We start from the raw sequence: 20,412 nt of genomic DNA, 5'->3' as shown, positions 1-20,412 counted from the left end.
AAACAAAGCAACACCGTTTAAACGGATTGTCTTAGGAACCCTGGCCTGAGACCGTTAGAGGGAGCCACCCATGTGCCAAGTCCCAGGAAGTCAGATGACTGTGGGGCTGAACCAGCCCAACCGATGCCCCTGTTGGGCTGGGCCGCAGCAGCGCCACCAGAAAGCACCCCAAATACCTATTGGAGGAGGAGGGTCACACGGCCACCTCCTCTCACTCTTCACCTGTTCGCCTGCAGCTGCGTTCACACTTACCTCTAAGGGCTTCATGTCCAGACGCCCCGTCCTGTTCAGCGAGGTGCGTCTCTCTTTCTTTAGCTTTTCCTCATTAGATGTGTCTGCGGAGGAATAGCTTCTCCCCTGCAGCGATGCCCTTCTCACTTCTGCTATGCTGTGCCCGGTGTTTCTCAAGCACTCCATCTGAAGCTTCTCCAGAGGTTCAGTTTTTACCGAAATGACTGCCAAGTGTTCGGAAAGAATGCCGGGGTCTATTTTGATGGGCTTGTTCCCAATGTGGGGGACGATTTTAATTTGCGTTTCCTCTCCCCATGTGTTTGGATCGGGCGCTCCGGTCTTCGTGTCAGGGTTCGTTTTGAAAGCGTGTTCTTGCGCCTTCTGGACGATCCTGTTCACGTCTAGATCTCCGAAGTGGTCCGCGTGGGAAGCCTTGGGGCAGTCGGTGTCTGTGTCTAAGGAAACGCTGGAGACGCCATCGATGATTAAATTGGCCACCTTTTGGGGGAAGACTCTGTTGGTGCCTTTGATGTCATAGTAAAGGTCCTTGTAGGTCCCGGATTGTATCAGCACATTGCTGTAAATAGAGTCGATGATCTGAGAGATCATTTCTACACTTTCCGGGTTTAAAAGCTGCCCCTCAGGGTCAGCAGCAACGAGACTAATGTTACTTTTGGAAATCTCCGCCGACACAGATTTGGTCAGCTGAGATGCAATTCTGTTTAACTCGGGCCTTGATAAGTTCTTGGCATCTTTGCTTGAGGCACTGGGCAGCTTCACCAGTTTGGCTAAGAACAAGGCCAGCGCTTCCTCTAAACACGTGACATCCAACATGGAACCTTTTTTGGAGGAAGACCTGTCCTGGGACTTCAATTCAACAATTTTGACCACCTTTTCCATGATTTTGACAGCTTCCAGCACCAGTTCTGAGCTCGACACTTCTTCCTCTGCTTGCGGTTGGAATTTAGAATTGGAAATTTCCTTCACCATCAAGAAGCCTATTACGTCAGAGAGGACATTGCTCTTCCCCATTAGGTCCTTGAAGATGGACACGTGGGAGCCAGAGTGCTTTAACACCCGGGTGTAGACAGAATTGACGACCTTTTTGATCGTTTCATTGTCAGATAACGGTACAGTCGCCAATGCCTTGGCTGGTGGTATGAGTTTGATCTTACTTTTTGAGATAAATTCTTGCAGGGAAGTTAATATTTTGGACATGATGTTTTGCATTTCAGTTTCTAGGGATTTGTTTCTTTTCTTGTCCACCTTGGGAAACACAGATAAAAGCTTGGATAGAAACTGGACGGCGATTTCTTCTATGACGTTGTAAGGCAGCCTGTGGGCAGGCGCGGGCTGGGGCCGGGGCGTGTCCGTGCTGCGGATGACGTCCTTGAGGATGTTCTCAATGATGCTGTCCACTTCTGCGCACTGACACGGGGTCAGCTCTCCCGAGAAGTAGCTCTGCAGCTGGTTCCCGGACACCTCTCGCAGCACCAGCTCCACGATGGTCTCGGAGAGGATTCTGCAGCCGCTGGCTACACAGTTTCGTATAATCTCCTTCGAGCCAAACTGGGACAAGAGGTTCTCATAAATAGAAAGGGCCACCAGCTGGATGACCTCGTCGTCGTTGGGATGTAAGGACTCCACATACTGAATGGTCACGTCTTTGTCCTTGGAGATCTCGGTCATGATGGTGCCCAGTAACTTCATTTTCAGGAAATCCAGTTCTGTGAGCCACCCGCCCTCCGAGGTGACTGCTTTGGTTTTGGGTGCGACTGAGAAAACCTTCTGTAAAAGAGCAGAAATCACGTTCTGTAAAAACTCGCGAGGCAGCAGGATGGCGTACGGCGAGAACGTCTGACACTCTTTACTGGCTGTCCGCACCACCTTCTGGACCTTTTTGACAACATCCTTACATTCCAGAGGCAGACATGCCGAAGATGGGACCTCATCGCTGGGCTCCAAGTTCAGCTGCTGCTGAAAAATTTCATTGATCACTGTCCTGGTCAGTTTTCTCGCTAAATTTCCCCCGTTGCTCTTTATATTCTGACAAAGGGAGTCTTGAGACCTATATTCCTTCAAAATATTGCATACAGAAGAGTGAACAACTTTGTTAACCAATGTTTTATCGATGGCCGGGATTCTATCTAGGAACGACACCTTATTCAGAGGGATTTCTTTAATCACTTTCTGCGTTTGGGACATTTCCGCCCCCGTTGCTTTCTTAGTGGGAGGTGAGGCTCCATCTGCCGTTGGCTCTTTCTGCTCAGGAGGCCCTTTAGGAACGGATGACCCTTTACCTCCGGGAGGGACTGGCGGGCCTTCCTTTTCTGGCCTAAATACCTTAATCTGAGCCTTGGACAGCTCCTTCAGCAGCGAATCAATGAGCTTCATGGCTGTGTCATAGAGGTCGGCTTGATGTTGGCCATCACTGACATTTTGGCATCTGTCAGATGTTTGTGCTTCTGGTGAGGCACAAAAGATCAACTTGTTAACCATTTCGATGATAACATCCTCTAAAAGTTTAGCAGGGAAAATCCCAGGCTTACTTTTCGGTGGGTACTGAGCACTGTCCGGTTTCCTGGGTTCAGTTTTGATCTCCTTCACTTCCACTTTCTCTTTTCCTCCCTCTTGTTGCTTCTCTTTTTCTCTCGCTTTCTCGTTATCCTTTTCTTCTTCCTTCTCCGGGGCAGGGAGATCTTTGTCGACCGAGAGGGGTAAGTCCTTTATTGAAACAGACTGGGCAGAATCCTTGCGGACCTCTTGGGTGACATGGACTGTATCACTTGGGGTCCTTTGGAAACTTGAATAATCTGATTCTGGGGCAAAACATGTCTCTAAGATATTGTCATAAATATTTTCAGTGATATTTTGAACACGTTCATAGCCTGCATATTGTTTATTTATATCGACTAGAGGGAGAGTGCTTTTTCTCCACTCAGTGTTCGGCTTTAGAGTTAATGTGTCTTCTGTGTTGGTCGCTGCATTTGTCACTTTGGGTGTCAAAGGTAACGGACAGGGCTCGTCTTCTTTTCTCAATGCATTTCCTCTTGTTTTGTCAATCTTCTGTTTGTTTGGGTCCAAATCTGGTCCAACCATTCCCTCCTTCCGCTCTGTCTCACCGGGAGCTCCTGGAGTCTGTGTGTATGCCTCATTACGTGGCTTCTCTTCATCTGTTGACACCGATTTGCTTTTCTTCTCAGTTTCATTATTTTTACGTGCTCCCTTCAAATCTGACTTCTGACTATCTTTACTTTTCACACTAGTAGTTGGAGATGTAACTGTTGATACATTCTCAGTATAATTTTTAATTGAAATTGTCATTTTATTTTCATTCTCTTTCTTTTTAGTTGCCACCCCTGCAGCTGCCCCTGGCAGCAGGTTAAGCAGATTGCACTTCATGGTTCTAGTTAGAGAGGTGACTTTCCGTTCTTGGGTCTCGCCCTTTTTCACGGGCGCCTCCTCACTCTGGACACTTTTCTTTCTACTTGCTGTCCCTTTGTCTAGTTCCAGAGTTCCCAACACGTGTTTCCGGACTGAGGTTGGAGAAGTGTATTTATATGATTGCTCCGAAAACGTAAGTTGGTTTCCTTTGAGGCCTGTGCTACTCGGTGCCGTGGTTTTCTGTGGCAGGTGTTGAACCCTTTGGGTGATGTGATCTGGATTTAGAAATGAAAAGAAGGTGGAAGACCAGTTTCCTGAAAACAGGGGTTGAATTTTGAAGGCAGAGATTGCCTTCTGGGCTAATGCAGCAATCGTTTCTATTAGCACGTGACCTTTATCATCCTTCTGCATGTCACCGGAGTCATACTTCCCTATGAACTGATCGTACACAAAGTTGGATATCTTATCCACTGTCTCTTTATCAATTGGTGGGAAAGCAAAGACTTCTTCAGCATTCGGTAGAACTTTAATTTCACTTTTCCTGAATTCTCCTAGCAGAGAATTTGCAAATTTTATGGCCAACCCCACAAGTTCTGTCTCCGACATCCCTTTTTTCTTAGGTTCTTCGGTAATACTTAGAAGGGAAGAAAATTTGCGAACAAGGTCAACCACTACATCTTCCAAAAATGTAGCTGAGTAGAGGGAAGGCTGAGTCTTTTCTTTCCCAGGTTTGGTGAGTGCAGAGCCCCCGTCACCCTGTAAAAATGGCCTCAGATGATGGTCCATAATTTCCTTCATAACGAAACTTGCGACTTTGCTGAGGAACGAGCCTGCTTTTTTGTCTGCATCTCTTTGCACTTCCGCTTGAAATTCAGATTTTTTCAAGATATTATTACATATCGAGTCAACCAAGTTCTCAATCATGTCTAGTTGGGAACTGTCGGCATTCTCCTCCGCCCTGGCGAGACGGATTTCATGTTCCGTAATTTCTTTGATAATTTCATCTGTCAGTTTTGAAGCTGCAGCCACAAACTCGTCATCGGGTGAAGCGCCTTCCTCCCTGAGCTCGCCCTCCGTGTGGGTGGGAGGGAAGATGCTCGCTATGAGCTTGTAAATGATGTCTTCCAACAGCGCGCGCGGCAGCACGGTCACGCACGGGCTGGCGGGGCCGGCCTTCGTGATGACATTCAGCACATTTCTGATGATGTTTTCGGTTTGAAGGGAAGAACAGGAAGAAGACACCAATTCTCCTGACACTAACGACTGCATCTGATGATCATAAATTTCTTCCAATAGTAAGTGATAAATTTTCCTGCCGAAAGAAGTCGTGTCACTTTGCATAACCTTGTAGACTTGAATCAGAGATTTGTAATCACCTAATATCTTTTCATAAACCAGGTTGGCTGTTTTTTGAACCATTTCTTTGTATCTTGCCGAAGAACACATATCATTATCGAAATAATTCGACACTACAATCTCCGACGTGGTGAACTCCAGAACAATTGATTTTACTAATGTTGTCACAATGTCAGTAATTTTCACTTTCACTATGTCTGGGTGCTCAGCAGCCAAGACGTTGTGTGAGAACGCATACAAAAGTTTACATAGCAGCTCTGCGATGACCTCCTCCAGGAAGGCAGCCGAGTTCACCACAAAAGCCAAGTTTCCTTGCTGAGAGTCGGCTGCTCTCTGTTTATTATCATGATCAACCGCAGCTGAGAGGCATGTTTTATCTCCAGGTAAAAATGACTGGAGATGATGGTTAAATATTTCTTTTATGATAAAACTCGCTATTTTCGAAACAGGCATCTTACTTATCCCTTTCTTATCCTTTGTGAGAGACTGGTAGAGCTTTGAGTGTGAAAGGTCGGCGTAGATGGAACCCACCATGGACTGGATATCTTTCTCGGAGATCATGCTCTGTTTCTCACTGCCATGTTTGACAATGCAGATTGCATGTTTGGAAATGATTGACATAATTTCGTTTATCAGCCTTATGACGTTGTCACTTAGCTCCGACTTGGACGTGCCCTTGCATTCTGCGCTGGAGGCCAGTGGGCTCACCTGAGAGATCAGCTGGGTGACCACTTTTTCTAGGTGGGTGTGCGATAACATGGTGGTGTAGATAGTGGACGCCTGTCTTTGGAATCTTGATTTAGTGATGTAGCCTTGGACTCTCTTTATCAAAACATCGACGTTCAGTTTGGCGTACGACTTAAAACGAAGCTTTCCGATCAGCTTTGGGTGGATTTGGAAATCAAACGTGTGGGCCAGGATGCTCTTAGTCACCCTTGCTGCCAAGGTTTTTGTGTCATTGAGGAAATCGTAATCGGGCAGGATGTCCATTTCATATTCTTGCAGCACTTTGCTGAACACCATGTCCACAACGTTGTTGAGGACCTCTCTCTCCACTGGAGGCAAAAGGCAGTGCTCCTCGGCGTTCTCCAGGATACGGACCGGGGCTCTTGACAGCTCTTCTGCTATCAGATGTATGAGTTTCCCAGCTTTATCCAAAAGCTCATCTTCCGAGTCTCTTGCTGACTTTGTTTGCACAATGCCCAACACCCTGTGGAATATTTTCCTTAAAACTCCAAAGATCACATCTTCCAAAAATGCTGCCGAGTAAACATTGGCAGGGGGCCATGGCCTTCGCTCGCCGTCAGGGTGAGTGTCTGTGGGGGAAGGCAATGCCTTTTGGTCCACAAACGGCTGAAGATGTTGTTGACAAATATGCTTGATGATGAAACCTGCTATTCTATCGATGAGAGCGTCATTGCTGCCTTTGATGTTTCGTTCAACCGATTCCTGAGACTCGGAGTTTTGTAAAATGTTTTCGAAGACGGAGTCCACAAGGTGCTGGACATCATCTTCTGAATAAACAAACTTGGTTTCTTCATCATCTTTTGAGAATTGGATGTCATGTTGAGAAATTTTCATCCTAATATCACTGATTATATTTGAAGCAATTTCATTGAAATTCACTCTTGACCTGTCTTTTAGAGTTCCTGTGTTTGGAACAAAGTCGGATGCAGAAGAAAAGATTCTAGATAATAGTACTCTGATCATGTCTTCTAAAAACGTGTATGGCAGCAAGGTATTATACGGCGATAAACTCGGGCTCGGCGTGGTGGGTTTGCTGATGTTACTAATGATGTCCTGGATCATGTTCTCAGCTGCGGAAATAGAACAGGAAGACGACAAATCGCCAGAGAACAGCGGGTGAAGAAGGTAATCAGAAATGGCCGCTACAGTTAAATTGGTGATGTTTTCCACAAAAGTCTCGCTGTCTTCAGACTCCTTGTCAGCCTCAGGGTCTAGCCTGTGCTGCTGTAACACGTTTCTGTAAACAGAGGACACGAGCTCATCCACGATGTCGGTGCCTACAGAGGGGCAGGCGCCCTCCTTGCCGCCACTGAGGATGTGGGTTGTAGCTTTGTCGAAGTGGGTGGTTATCGAGTTCACTATTTTTTGTGTCATGTTTCCCAGCTCATTGTCAGTGTTCCGCTTGGAGCTGAATATCTTTGATACAAGTCTGGCCACAATTTCCCCTATGAATGTGTCCGGGGAAACGCCTGAGGGTGAGGGCCTCTTGGGTCTGTGCGACTCCGTGACCTCACTGAGGACCCGTTTGACCATGTCCGACACTGCATCCAGTGGAGTATTTGGCCGGTGCAAACCTTCTTCACACAAAAATGGTTGAAGATGGTTTTCAATAATCTCTTGGATAATAAAACTGGCTATTCGGTCCACCATAACTGGGCTGCGGCTCACCAGGCTGTTCTGGATTGAGACGAGAGAGTCAGGCATTTGCATGATGTTCCGATACACAGAATCCACCATCTTCTGGGTGTTTTTCCCTGCACATAGCTGTGGATTGTCACATATAGTGAGCCAAATTTTGTGTTTTGAAATGGCTGAAAGAACCTTGTTTATGATACAGTTAGACATTTCACTGAAATCTGAACTCATGAACTCTTTTCTCCCCAGAGAGGAAGCCTTACTAGGTGGAGCAGTGAGTTGGGCGAGAAGCCTCCTGATGATATCCTCTAAAAAGGAGTGCGATACCCTGGTGCTGTAGCCTCCCGCAGACCTGGATGTGGAAGCGTATTCTCTCAGGGCCCTTTGTAGTTTCTGCAGGATGGTTTCCGCTTGGAGAGGGCAGCAGGAGTTGGGGCTGAGCTTCTCCCGGAAGCAGGGTGGGAGTTGATAGTCCACGATCTCTAACAGTATGCCGTTCGCTATTTGTCCTGCTAGTGAGGAGTTGTCATGCGCCAGATTCACACCACAGGTCACCTTCAATTGATATTTCTGCAAAACGTCGGGGTAAACCGAGTCAACAACCCTGCGTACCCTTTCCTTTTGGACCGGCGGGAAGCACAGTCTCTCCTCCACATTCCGCAGAACAGCAATCTGCGCGCGCGCGAACTCCCTCACCACGTTGTTGACAAGTAATGTGTTCATCTCACTGAGCTGGGCCTCCGTGATGCTTTCATTTTTGCCCCACAGGGAAGTGGAGAGATCGAAAAACAATTCTGAAATGATTTCCTCCAAAAATGTGGCCGAATAAACACCTGTGCTCCTACTCCCCAGGCGTAGCTTGCTATGGATGGCTGTTTCCTGCCTCCTACGAGGTGTCACAGAAGAGGAGCTTACTGAACACTTCCTGCCAAACGGTGACTGTGCTTTGGAGCGGACCATGCTGGAGAGATTTAGGGATCCGGTCAGAGCGCGACTGTCACAGCTGGTGAAGCCGGCAGAACCTTTACCTTGTCCGAATCCTGCTAATTCTGGCCTTTTTGCTTTTATAAGACCTGACTGTCTTTCTTGTGTTCTACCCTTCAGGTGCTGGCTTGCACTGGGCGAGCTGTGAGGGGGTTCAATGTTGTGACAGAGTTTGTCCATCAGGGACTTCACCAAGGTGTGGGAAACGAGGGTGAGCATAGTGTCAGATGACGACACATCTGTATCCATTTCTGCCAGATTTTCCAAAAGGTCTGACATATAATCTCCTTGGGACTGTTCACAGCCCATTGCCCCCTTACAGTCACCAAAGCCCTCGTCTTCTACACTTTGAAGCATTTTTAAAAGCTGACATTCTTCTGCAGACATTTCATCAGAAAGAGGGCCGTGATCAAGAAAGGCAGTGTTTGTGCATTTTTCCAAAAGCGTTCTGATAAGTTTCTCACACACGACATTGAGAAGAAAAACGGATTTAGGGGTGAGCCCTAAGTTATTATTCGAGGACGATAAAGATTTTCTTGCTTTTTCATAAGAATCCATAGCCTCACCTCTGCGTTCATCTGGTAAAAACAAATCTAAAACAATATTGAAGACCTTGTTGACTACTTCTTTGGATTCACGAGTTTTCAGGCTACTAACAATACTGTCTAACTTGTATGCCAGATAATTTAATTTCTCATTGTGAATGGGGTGTTCATTTGGGTGAGTAGATGCTTCCCAGTTTCTGCAACTTATCTGTCTTTTCATGGTGTTTGTTTTGTTGTGCATGGACCCACTATTGCTTCTAAGCACAGAAGATGGTTTACTTCTTCCATTGCTTTCAAGGTGATGAGTTATTCCCATCACTTTGGACAGTACGTGAATCACTCCTATTAAGAGATCCTGGAAAATATGGTCAAAGTCAGTAGCAGTGACTCCTGGGCAATAAGTGTACTTTGTTTTTAAAGAAAACCTTTGCTGTGCAATGTCAGGCTCTATAATGTTACTATTGCAAAGGATTTTAGTAATGATTTCGGAAATACTTAAGGCAAGTTCTCCGATAGAAATCGACCTGTTTTCAAATACTTGAGAATCAATGGAAATAATCTTGTTACATCCTGAATTTTGGCTTTCCCATGCCTTCGCACTTTCTCTGCCACCTCGGATGCCATCAGAAATCCTCGAAATTAAATGGCAAATGACAGACTCAGTGAGATGCTCACAAAGTTGGCAAAGCGAAGAATCATTATATATGCTTCTTAGACGCTGTTCTGACTCGTATGTTTTCTTTGACAGTGCTGAAACAATAGACATCTTCTCACTGGACACTTCAAAGAGAAAACATAATTTGTAGATGCATTAAGAGAAATACGGAAAATTCAATATATCGGTAAATTATTTACATATGAATTTCTCCTTTGGAACACTTCACTAAAGAAAAAGAAAAATTTAGTCAAGAAAGAAATTGGGTTTTCTTCTGATACTTACTTCCCACCTTGTGGAATCATAATTTTAGCCAGAAAGTTGAGAAAATTAACCATGAAGAATTAAAATTCTAAGTCAAGTGCTGATGTCTGACTTGCTTAGATAGTTACGGGCTTTAAGAAGTTGGAAATTCTGGGGCAGAAAAATGAGTTTCGAGTTGAGTTTTACATCCTAGCATGTGCACAGTGATACATGGGGACCTCGTATGATTACTGAGGACATGTTTTGAGTCACAACATCTCATGGTATGCTGTGTGTCACTCAGGAAACGAGGGAGTTGAGTAGCCATAAGAACACAATGAAGTAGGATTGTGCTCACTGCAGAAGTGTAGGGGCTCTGTGGCCATGGCAGTAGTTTTCTAACCCCTGGATTGTAGGTTGTCACAAAAACGGAAGGCCAACCCAGCCAGGCGTAGGAGTCCCTTCTTCCTCCCACTCAACAAGATATTTACTGCAAACCATACACCTGGTTGGGGTGGCCAACTTCTTGGAGGGCTGATCAGAGCGCCAGCCTTGGTTCTCAGAGCTCCCTCAGGACACAGTCCTCTATCTACCCCCCAGGTGTGGGAGGAGGCAGGTCTCAGGAGGTGGGAGGGGTTTAGCTGAGCTTTGACTGCTTGAAAGAGGGTCCCATGTGGAGATGGAGGGAGTGAGGAAGGACTATTCCACATGAAAGAAGGACCATGAGTGCGCTCCCTGGGAGGCACCAGACACCAACGGGATGGAGTCACCTATCTGCTTCTGTTGGCTTTGTTTTCCTTTATTAAGTTCAGTCAGGCCCTGCTCGGGGACAGGCCGTTTAGGAGCCTGAAGCTGCAGTTACACACGGCTCACCTCAGAAGAAAGGCCAGTTCTAAGGCTGGAGAATGACCTCTGCCTGCAGGTGGCGGGTCTGGTAGTATGTGCTCTCATATTTGAATGTCGGGCAAGTGATGTATCTGGACTGGCGGTGTACTGGTAACTGGAATTATTGATCCAGTTCAGAGCTATTACAGTATTATTAGATTCCATTTTATGAAATTGCCAATAATCAACAGGTTTGGACATGCAAGAATGGCTATTACATGTGGTTCAACCTAACATATGCAGGCAAACATTCTTAGAAAGGGAGTGAAAATACCTTTGTAAGAATATGTTTATGGTACTGCACCTAATAGGAATTTAAGAATACTGCAATGTAAACAAAACCAGGTGTTTAGCCAAGCGGGTGTGGCTCAGTGGTTGAGCATCAACCTATGAATCAGGAGGTCGTGGTTCGATTCCTGGTCAGGGCACATTGCCTGGGCTGCAGGCTGGATCCCCAGTGTGGGGCGTGCAGGAGGCAGCCGATCAGTGATTCTCTCTCATCATTGATGTTTCTCTCTCTCGCTCCCTCTCCCTTCCTCTCTAAAATCAATAAAGATATATTAAACACAAAAACAAAAAAAACCCAGATGTTGAATGCCACTGCTCTTACAAACTGTGACTAATAATGGCAAAGACGTCAACTGTACACCACGAAAAGATGAGTTGCTAACCTGCAATCCGCTAACTGTGGCTTTGGCATGAAGGAGCCATGCACGAGAATCTTAAAAGCTCTTTGGAGCTCATGCCTTGTGCTCCACCGGCTCTCACATAGTCCCATTATCTCTCATCTAGGATGCGGGAAACTGACCACCACACCCTTTCAGGTTCCAACCGCGTGAATGCTGGACTCTTTGTCAGGGTCCTGACACAGTAAGAAGTACCAAGTCCCCACCTCCAAGGCTGTTTTCAGGAAGATGGCCCATGCAGCTCCGCCTAGAGCAGTGATGGCGAACCTATGACACGCGTGTCAGAGGCGACACGCGAACTCATTTTTTTGGTTGATTTTTCTTTGCTAAATGGCATTTAAATATACAAAATAAGTATCAAAAATATAAGTCTTTGTTTTACTATGGTTGCAAATATCAAAAAATTTCTCTATGTGACACGGCCCCAGAGTTAAGTTAGGGTTTTTCAAAATGCTGACACGCCGAGCTCAAAAGGTTCGCCATCACTGGTCTAGAGACCTTTAAACATATCTGACTGTTCTTTTTCTAAATTATGTCAACGTCTAAAGGAAGTTCTCTCTTTTGCTTACCTCTGGTTTTGAAGTTCTGGAAATATGTGACCACACATGTGGTTACATGTCTTGCTACCAAATTGATTTCATTTGGACCCAGTTCATGATCAGCAAAAGCAATGACTTCAAATTCTTTCACAGTTTTTACCTTTGGGTCGCTCTTCTCCCACTTTTGCAATAAAGAAAAGTCTCTTCTGCCGGCTTCTGGGTTTTTGCTTCTTCCCCTGGGGACGCAGCGGGTCCGGTCACCCCACGTGGCGAACACACTTTTCTTCTCCTCCTTTTGTCCTGCGGGGCTTGGTGTGGATATGAAAAATGGCTTCATTGTCTCTGTGCTTTCGTTAATGGGTGGTTGACTAGGAAACCCATAGCTTGACAACACAGTATTGACAATATTTTCTGCCGCTAAACATATCTTGAGTGGAGAAACAGCTGTCTGAGTTTGGTTAGGCCCACCAACCGGCTTTGGGGTCCCGTAATGAAACACTTTTGGGTTTTTAGCTTTTCGCATTTCTATGAAGGACAGGCCTTGCTTCAATGCTTCTTCTGTGGACTCAGTCACCCGGTTAGCCAGTTTTTGTAAGATACTGCCTTCGGGCGTGGCTTGATCAAATGACCATTCCCTGGGGCCGTGGTCTGGGACCTCGTTTCTAGAGGAGGATGGCGCATTCCCTGAGTCAGGCCTTCCCCTGGGCTCCGAGCTTCTGACCGGGCCTTCTCCGGGGGCTCTGGCATAGGGAGGTACGTTGGGTGGGCCCCTGCACCTTTTCTTCGTGTCGTCTTCAGGATCAAACACCAAACCAGGAATGCTAACCCGTGGAGGAGGCCCATTCCCAAAATGAACTTCCTTTGACTTGGGGATTTTCATATCAGTGGCGAATGCAAGATGATTAACAATGTAGGTATTTTCCACTCCTGGGAACAGACTGGGGAGGTTTTTGATCAGAGACTCGCTGACGTGCGTGCACTGGTCCATCAGCGCGCCGATGATCTCGCTCGCCGCCACGTTCTCGTGCAGCGTGCTGGCCGGCGGCTCCGCTTGGCCTATTTCCTTGTCCAGCTTGTCCTTGAGGACACCCAGCATGTCGCTGGTGATGGTCACAGCGCAGGTAAGCAACTCTGAATGGAATGAGTGGACCTGCAGAAAAACGTTCTGTACGTTTTCCTTGGAAATCATAGCACTGGACCGGCAGTCATCAGCAAGCTTTTTCAGCGACTGCAGTTTGGGCAACATCTTTTTGCTTAGCAGTCTCTGCTGGGCCGGAAACAGGTTTTCTACCGGCATTTTCACCATTTCGGAAAATTCGTACTTGCAGGTGTGTTTGAACTGCAGGTCGACAAACGCCTCCAGCATGCCCAGCACCCTTTCCACAATGTCGAGGACAACCTGCTTGGTGGAGCCCAAAGGCATGTGGTCCTTCGCGTCCATGTAGCAGATGGGCGCACCGCTGAGGACGTCCTTGGCTGAAAGGCCGTGTTTGATCCGAGCGGCGGGTTCCTTCCCACTTGCTGGAGTTTCCTTCCTGTCCGGGGTGGGCATCTGGGACAGAAAGCACAGCTGTAGTTTCTCAAGGAGCATTTCAACGATCTCCCTCGAGAACATGTTGATTTGTGCCTTGGTGGCCTCCGCTCGCACCGACGCTCCTTTGAGGCGGTTATGGAGCCTGCTTTCCCAGTCCTCGGGGTGCGTCAGATTTAAGAGGGAAAGATAATATTCTAATTCCTTCGATTTCATTGAAATGACAGTCAAAACATTTTCAGCCACTACCAGCAAGTTACATTTTTCACTTTCCATGTCATTTGCTTCTGCCTGCCATTTGTCGAACATTTTTTTAAATATCCCGTCCTTGGGAAAGATCTGCTCGAGTTGGGAAGAGACATTTTCCAAGTAGAAGCAGGCCTGCGTCTCAGCGAAGCCCCCCGCGCCCGGGCGCCCCGGGGAAGGCTTGAGGTCGGCCGGAGCCGAGAATGTGCTCGGAGCAGCCAGGCCGTGGGTGCCCGGCGCGCACACCCCTTGCAGGACGGCGCGAACGATCCTGTTTGCTGCCCCGATTTGGTCAAACGGCAGCGCCTTCACACTGACCACGGCTCTCGTCTGCGTGGCCTTTTCAAACTCGGTCACGGTCGTCTCCAGGATCACGCTGGTCACGTGCGTGGCGTGCGCCCTCAGGTCTGCGGCGGGCAGCCTGGCGCCCCGCGCGCCCTTGGCGTCCCCGGCGGTGAGCGTGTGCGGCAGCCCCAGGCGGGTCTTGGACTGGCTGCTCTTCAGAGTCCTCTCCCCGGGCCCCACCTTGGTCTTGCTTCTGGCCTTAGCACCACCAGGGCCCGGGGCCAGCTTTGTCCTCAGATTAGGCAGAGAGGTCACTTTTGCCTTTGCTTTTACACTTGTCTTAAAACCTGGCGGGAGGCTGCCCTTCAGGCTCACTTTAAGGCTCTGGAGCCTTTGAGGTTGCAGCTCATCAGCACATCTTTCAGGGGCCTCTTCCAGGTAAACTGAGGCAAAATGTGTGATCTTATCGAGCACCGTTTGGACCAACTCCTTCCCCACCTGCAGCGGCGAGTGCTGCTGGAAACTGCTTTCGAACAGGGGGGCGTTTGGGTCGCCTGGGGAAGGATCGGCCTGTGGCGTCACGTACCCCGTGGGATTACTTCCTCTCCCGGCTGGTTTTGCTTCTCCCACGCACGGCGGTGGCTGAGGGAAGGGGCCGTTGTCTTCGACGGCTTCCTTTTGGTGACTCTCCCGTAAGGAGGTCACAACCACCGCGTACATTTCCCCCAACACACTCTCGACTATGTCGTTGGCTACGCCGTTAATGTGGGACTGGACGAAGCTTCTGTGCGCTACGTCTGATGTTCTGGCTTTCGAGTTAGATGCCGCCGGGGGGGCCTCACTGAACGGAGGCAGGGGGCCTCTGCTTTTCGTTACTTGTTGGTGCACTTTCCTTAAAACCTCTCTCACTGGAGCGAGCAAGGCCGCCTTTTCTTTGTGCTTGGACCCCCCGCGTCTCAGAAATATTTCTTCCAAAACAACGCTCTGGCTCTCCTTCCCCGTTGCCCGTTGGTTTGGTTCGAACGGGTACCGTGAAAACAGAGATAACCTGGTGTTTTGGCCCAGCTCTCTTTGTCCTAGCCGCATTTCCGTGGGTACAGCTAACGGTGCAAAGGCGCCGGGGTGGTCTTTTGCGTAAAACTGAACTTCGTTCACAGACCTCTTGGCGTTCAGAACCTTTAAGGTGTTGTTGACAATCTCACTCACAAGGACGTTCTCCTGGAAGGAGATATTGTTTGGGTGTAGATATGCCCTTTGGATCTCCAGGTCCAAGTCGTTTTTAATAAGCTTCAGAATGACACTGGCGATGACGTCCGCGTATTCCTTAAGGCTGGCTTGGGAGAGGTGAACGGTGGACCCCCGTTTTTGTCCGTAACGCAGAAACGCCGGATCTGCAAGTTTGTGGCTGAGAACAGTTTCCGTCGATAGTTTCAGGACGTTCACATTGGACGCCCTTTGGCTGGGCTCACGAAAAACGCCGTCCTCGGGCTCACCGGGCTCCAGGCCAGGGCGAGCAAAGGGCTTCTCTGTGGGCTGGGAAGCAAGAGTGATTAATGAGTCTATTCTCTCGGTGGCGAAAGATTCCAGCTGGTTGACGATAGTTTTGGTGATGAAGTGAGCGTTTTCCTCACAGGGGTCAGGGGCGGGCCTTGTGGGGTCTTCCCTCCCTACCACAGTTATCTGACTCGCCACAGCGCACGCGGGCCTCACATGGTTTGACGATGAAAGACGCTCTGTGTCTCCTCCCCTCTGCGAGCCCGTGAGCGGAGGCAGCTGGCACCCTATTTGTGGGAACACATCCCAGGAGGGAAGGGGCAGCCGTGCCGGAGGAGCGTGCTCTGGTTTTGTGCCGAGCGTGACGGCGGAGCTGAGGTTATGAAGGACAAGGTCCACGATGTCGTTGGAGATCAGCATGACGTCCGACTTGGGGACAGGAAGTGGGGGGACGATCGCGTTGGCGCCCTCCAGGGGCAGCCCGGCGTCCGCGGCTGGGTGTTGTCCCACGGTGAGGCCGCTCGGCCTGGGCGTGGCGAAGGCCAGGTTGTTTTGATGCAGCGTTTTTTCATAAATGTCGCACAGGATGCCTTCCATGACATCCTGTATTTGGAACTGAAGCCCTCTGCGATACTCGGTCCTGTTGAACATCCTTTCAATGACGCCTTCCTGCAGACCCGAGGGAAGCTCTTCGTCAGAATCGTGTTTGTCAAACTTGCCTTTGGACGAGACGATCTCTAGCACCGTGTTCACGATCTGACTCGCGATCCCTTCAGAAACCACGATGTTGTGCGTTAAGAAAGGACTTTCCCTTTCTTTATCTAGCTCGTGTTTGATGCCTTGTAAAATTTTTCTGGCCACTTCGGTTGCGTGTGTGTTTAGTTTGTTTAAAGAAAGTTGGCACGAGTTGGTCTTTTCCAGAAAATGATCCACGGAGCAGGGAGAAAACCCATCATCCGGGTACAGGCCTTTGGCGGACAACGCTTTGCTCAAAATGCTCTTACCTTGCTGCACAGGGAAAGCCACTGGGACCGTGAACTTGATTTGGGGACAAAAGAGGGATTTTACTTTGTAAGTAGCGAAGGTTTCTAGGTTTGTTAGTATCTCCTGGATGATGTCTTCAGCCACGTTTCCTTTGGCGTTGAGTCTGGGCGGGACAGGACACGGATTCCCATCCAGCACAGCGACTGAGGACTGTTCCGCGCAGGCGGGGACGTGGAAGGAAACATTCGCTGAAAAGGTGATGGTTTTGTACCTGTTTTCGCCGGCGTTTCTCTGCGTCATGGCCGCTGCGTAAAGCTTATGCAGCACAGTCGTGACCACGTCACCCACCACGATGGTGACGTCGGCCTCGGACACCAAGGGGCCCGTCCTTTGGTCGATGAAGGGGACCCACGTCGGCGCCAGCGGCTCGCCACCCACATCATGCGGGGCGCCCCCCAGCGGCGGGCAGGAGAGAGAAAGCACGTTTAATTGGTTGACCAGAGCCCCTTGGAAAATCTCGTTCAAAATGTTCCTGATGATGGGCACGATGGGAGATTTCTGTGGCTCCTTCAGTTTCCCTTCAATTTTGTTCAGGGTCCTTTCCAGAACCCACTGCTTCAGAGAACCCGGCTGCGTTTCTCCCCTCGGGAGGGTTCCCTCGGCTCCGAATTCCTTCTCCGCAGGCGCAGCGTCTTCCAGACACGGGTCTGGCTCGGCCCCTCCGGGCAGGAAGTTCCCGTAGGTCGGCCGGTACCCGCAGGATTCCATGGTTCTCTCTTCGGATTCGGTGTCGTCCAGCACGTCTGAGGACACCACGTCTAAAATCAAGTTGATCACATTCTTGAGAAGCTGTTTCTCCGGGGAAGGGCTCTTGGCGCTGGCCCGCAGGTCCCCGGGGCTCCCACCGAGCTCCGTCTGGATGGCCTTCAGGATGGCGCCGGACGCCTTCTTCGCGTGCATGTACAGCGCCGAGCGCAGCAGCTCCTCGCAGGCGTCCACGGCCTCGCTGGCGCCGTCGCACTGCAGGTCCACCTGGGCGCGGGTCTTGTGTCCCTTGCTGACGGGGTCCAGGGCTCCTAGGTTGCCACTGGCAAACCCTTCCAGCTTCGCAAACACCCCGTTGAGGATGTCGGTGGCCATGGCCGTCAGCCTGTTTGGATGCGTTTCTCTCGTGCTCCCTGATGTGCAAGGCCCGGGAGCAACGGTTTTCGCGTCCCTGTCCGTCTCCTCTCTGTGACTCTCCCGCAGCATCCTGGACACGATGCCGGAGATGATGTCGGTGCACTTGGCCATTTCCTCGATGATCGACCTGAACGATAGGCTATCGATATCCGGGCACTCGGAGGCAGCTGTCATCCCAGAACCCGGGCAGCTGGTGTCCGCGTCGACCCTGCACAGCTTCGCGAGGATGCCGTCCAGGATGGCCTGGGAGAGGAGCTGGAGGTTAGGCTGCAGCTTCGTGGCCGCTCCCCGGTTCTCACTCGTCTTCTCTCGGGGCGGCTGGCCCTCCGGGCGGGCCCCCAGGAGCTTGCACAGCATCTCGTACAGGGTTTCCCCAATGCTGTCCAGCACTTGCAGCTTGCCCTGGTCTTTGAGGTCTTTGCCACGGGGGCCGCTGTGGACGGCACATGGGGTCGCCAGGTATTGGTAAAAAGCTTGTTTCTCCTGCCGACCTGGAAGCGTGGATGGTTTGCCAACACCGTCCGGCCCACACGCCACCGAAGGCCTTGGCTCATCGGGAGGGAGGGAGACGCCGCTCCGGTCGGAACGTGCGCTTGACAACATCTCGCAAATGCAAGTCAGCAGTGGGGAGGCCTTGATGTCCTCGCTGAGATCCGCGTCGTCAGTGTCAGCCGAGAGCTCTCTGCCTCGGAGGGGCTTGCTGTCGTCGGCTTCCCGCGGGCTCTGGCTTTTCTGATCGAGTTCCAGCTCGTTCTGGATCGCTTGCAGAACGATGCCCACCACCTTGGTCGTGTAGGCGCTCAGCTGGTGGTGCAGCGAGGACGGCTCTGGGCAGGGCGGTGTGGAGCCCACTTGCAGTTTTGGGTAAATGAGTCCCTTCAGCTTCTTGAACACCGTGTCAATGATGTCCTCCGAGATGTCATCTACAGCCTTCGGCTCACACGCCTCAGACCCAAACGGGGAGGGGGTTTCAGGGCCTACGTCAAGTGACGACAAATACTTCACTTTCTTCTCACTGTCAAACCATATTTTCAAAGGTTTTTTATGTGGCGCCTCTTTGGCCACGTCGGGAGTGTGCGAATGGCCCGGCGGAGTCTGACGCCTCGCGGGTAGGAGGGAGCTTTTGGGGGTGCCGGGGATGCGGTTCAGTGCCTCGTGGAGGATGTTGATCACGGCCTCTGTTATGTCCTGAGCCACCGTGTTAACTTCTCCCACGGAGAACAGCTGGTCCCACTGGCCCTGCGCCGGCAGCCCTCGGGGCTTCCCGCAGAGCAGGACTGCGGTGTCCGTGCCGGCTCTCCCGCCCGAGGGCCGCGGAGGAGGAGGCGGCTGCTCCTTGAGCATCTCCGTCAAAATGCCTTTGATCACGTTTGCCGACGCCTCTTGTATTTGGTGCCTTTGGTCTTGGCTGAAGGTCAGCGTGTCTTTATTCGAGCAGATTTTTCCCTTGAAAACTTCTTTCTTGCGAACACTCGACCCCTCGGTCTTGGATCCCTCGCAAAACACGACTTTGCTTCTGAGAGAAGCGGGCCGTGGGGCCAGTTTGCTGTTTCTGTCCGAACGCCCGCTCCTCCCCGTGAACCAGCACTCGGGGTCCTGCTCCTGCGATCCCGCCTTCTCGTTCCTCAGAGAGGAGTCCAGCGCGTTCTCCACGATCCGGTCTATCTCCTCGCTGTCGTCATCGGAGTACAGGACCATGCCCGGCACGTTGATGGGCGGCAGCGGCTTCCGCGGCCGGGAGCCACTGGCCGGCGTGGGCCCGGCCAGCCGGTACTTCTCCTCCGTGTCAGGAGGGCGTCTGGGCCGGGGGCGTCTGCCCTTCGGCGCCTCAGCCCTGACCGGCTCCTGGTGCAGCTGCGTGAAGATGTCGTCCAGCAGCCGCAGAAAGACCACGGTTTCCTCAGACGCCACCAGCCGCTCGCTGTTCAGCTCGGTTTGGACGTAGCCGAGGATGGTGCTGATGGCTTCCTCGATGTAGCCCACCAGCGAGGACTGGGCAAAGATGCTGGAGATCAAACTCTGTATTTCCTCCTTAACCAGGAAGTTGGCCCCGTCGGGCCCGGGGCCCCCTCTCTTGGCGTCGGCTCTCTGCAGGGACGTGCCCACGGGGCCGGGCATGCGCTGCTGAGAGGGGGGCTTCGCCACGGACGCCAGGTGGGGAGGCTCGTCCGGCTTACCCGACGCCAGAGCCATCAGCTTCTTCAGGATGTCCCGCACCATGTCCTCGGCCACGTCGCACATGGGCTCCCCGGGCTGCGGCAGGGGGGCCGACGGGGGTCTCCCGCTCGGCGGGCGGGGGCCTTCTCCGATGGGCAGGAAGCTGGGCGTCATGTCAGCCGGCCACTCTTCCTGCGAAAACATCTCCACGCACTTCTTCTCGACGGCGGACTGGAGCGTCTCGAGCATGTTTTCCACGATCTCGGAAGCCACGGAGCTGATGTCCACGTTGGAGAGGACGTCTCCTAGTTCGGGCTCACTCGGTTCAACGAAAACCTCGGCGGTGACGGAAGAAATGGCGGGAACGGCCTGCGTTAGGTCGGACATGATTTCCTGGAAGACGCTCTCTAAAATCAGCTCCGTTTCCCCTTTCAGGTGGCACTTGAAGTTCACAAAGATCTTCTCCAAGTTCTTGATTTCAGCTCTGGCTTTTCGCTTCGGAAGCAGCGGGCTCTCCAGGCCGTCCGTCTCCGTGGTGGCGTCCTTGGACTTCTGCGCGCCTCCCTGAAAAAGGGCCAGGAGGTGGCTGTCAGACTTGCAGCTTCTGAGCTTGGGGCGGACATAGACGCCGGTGGCTGTCTTA

General features: G+C 50.8%; 1 protein-coding gene across 1 annotated transcript in view; it reads right to left on the bottom strand.

Moving 5' to 3' along the window:
* FSIP2 (fibrous sheath interacting protein 2) overlaps positions 1 to 20,412 on the bottom strand; it is a 51,274-nt gene that overhangs the window by 9,283 nt on the left and 21,579 nt on the right. The window contains exons 9-11 of the mRNA XM_059704841.1: positions 14,397 to 20,404; positions 11,921 to 14,336; positions 253 to 9,662 (exon numbers count right to left, since the gene is read on the bottom strand). Of these exons, the coding sequence (XP_059560824.1) occupies positions 253 to 9,662; positions 11,921 to 14,336; positions 14,397 to 20,404 (17,834 nt within the window). The remainder of the gene's footprint in view (positions 1 to 252; positions 9,663 to 11,920; positions 14,337 to 14,396; positions 20,405 to 20,412) is intronic.

Source organism: Myotis daubentonii, chromosome 7 (genome assembly GCF_963259705.1).
Source record: "Myotis daubentonii chromosome 7, mMyoDau2.1, whole genome shotgun sequence".
NCBI classification, from domain to species: domain Eukaryota; kingdom Metazoa; phylum Chordata; class Mammalia; order Chiroptera; family Vespertilionidae; genus Myotis; species Myotis daubentonii.
The sequence above is the reverse complement of the archived record's forward strand: the minus strand, read 5'-3'. Positions and strand labels throughout refer to the sequence as shown.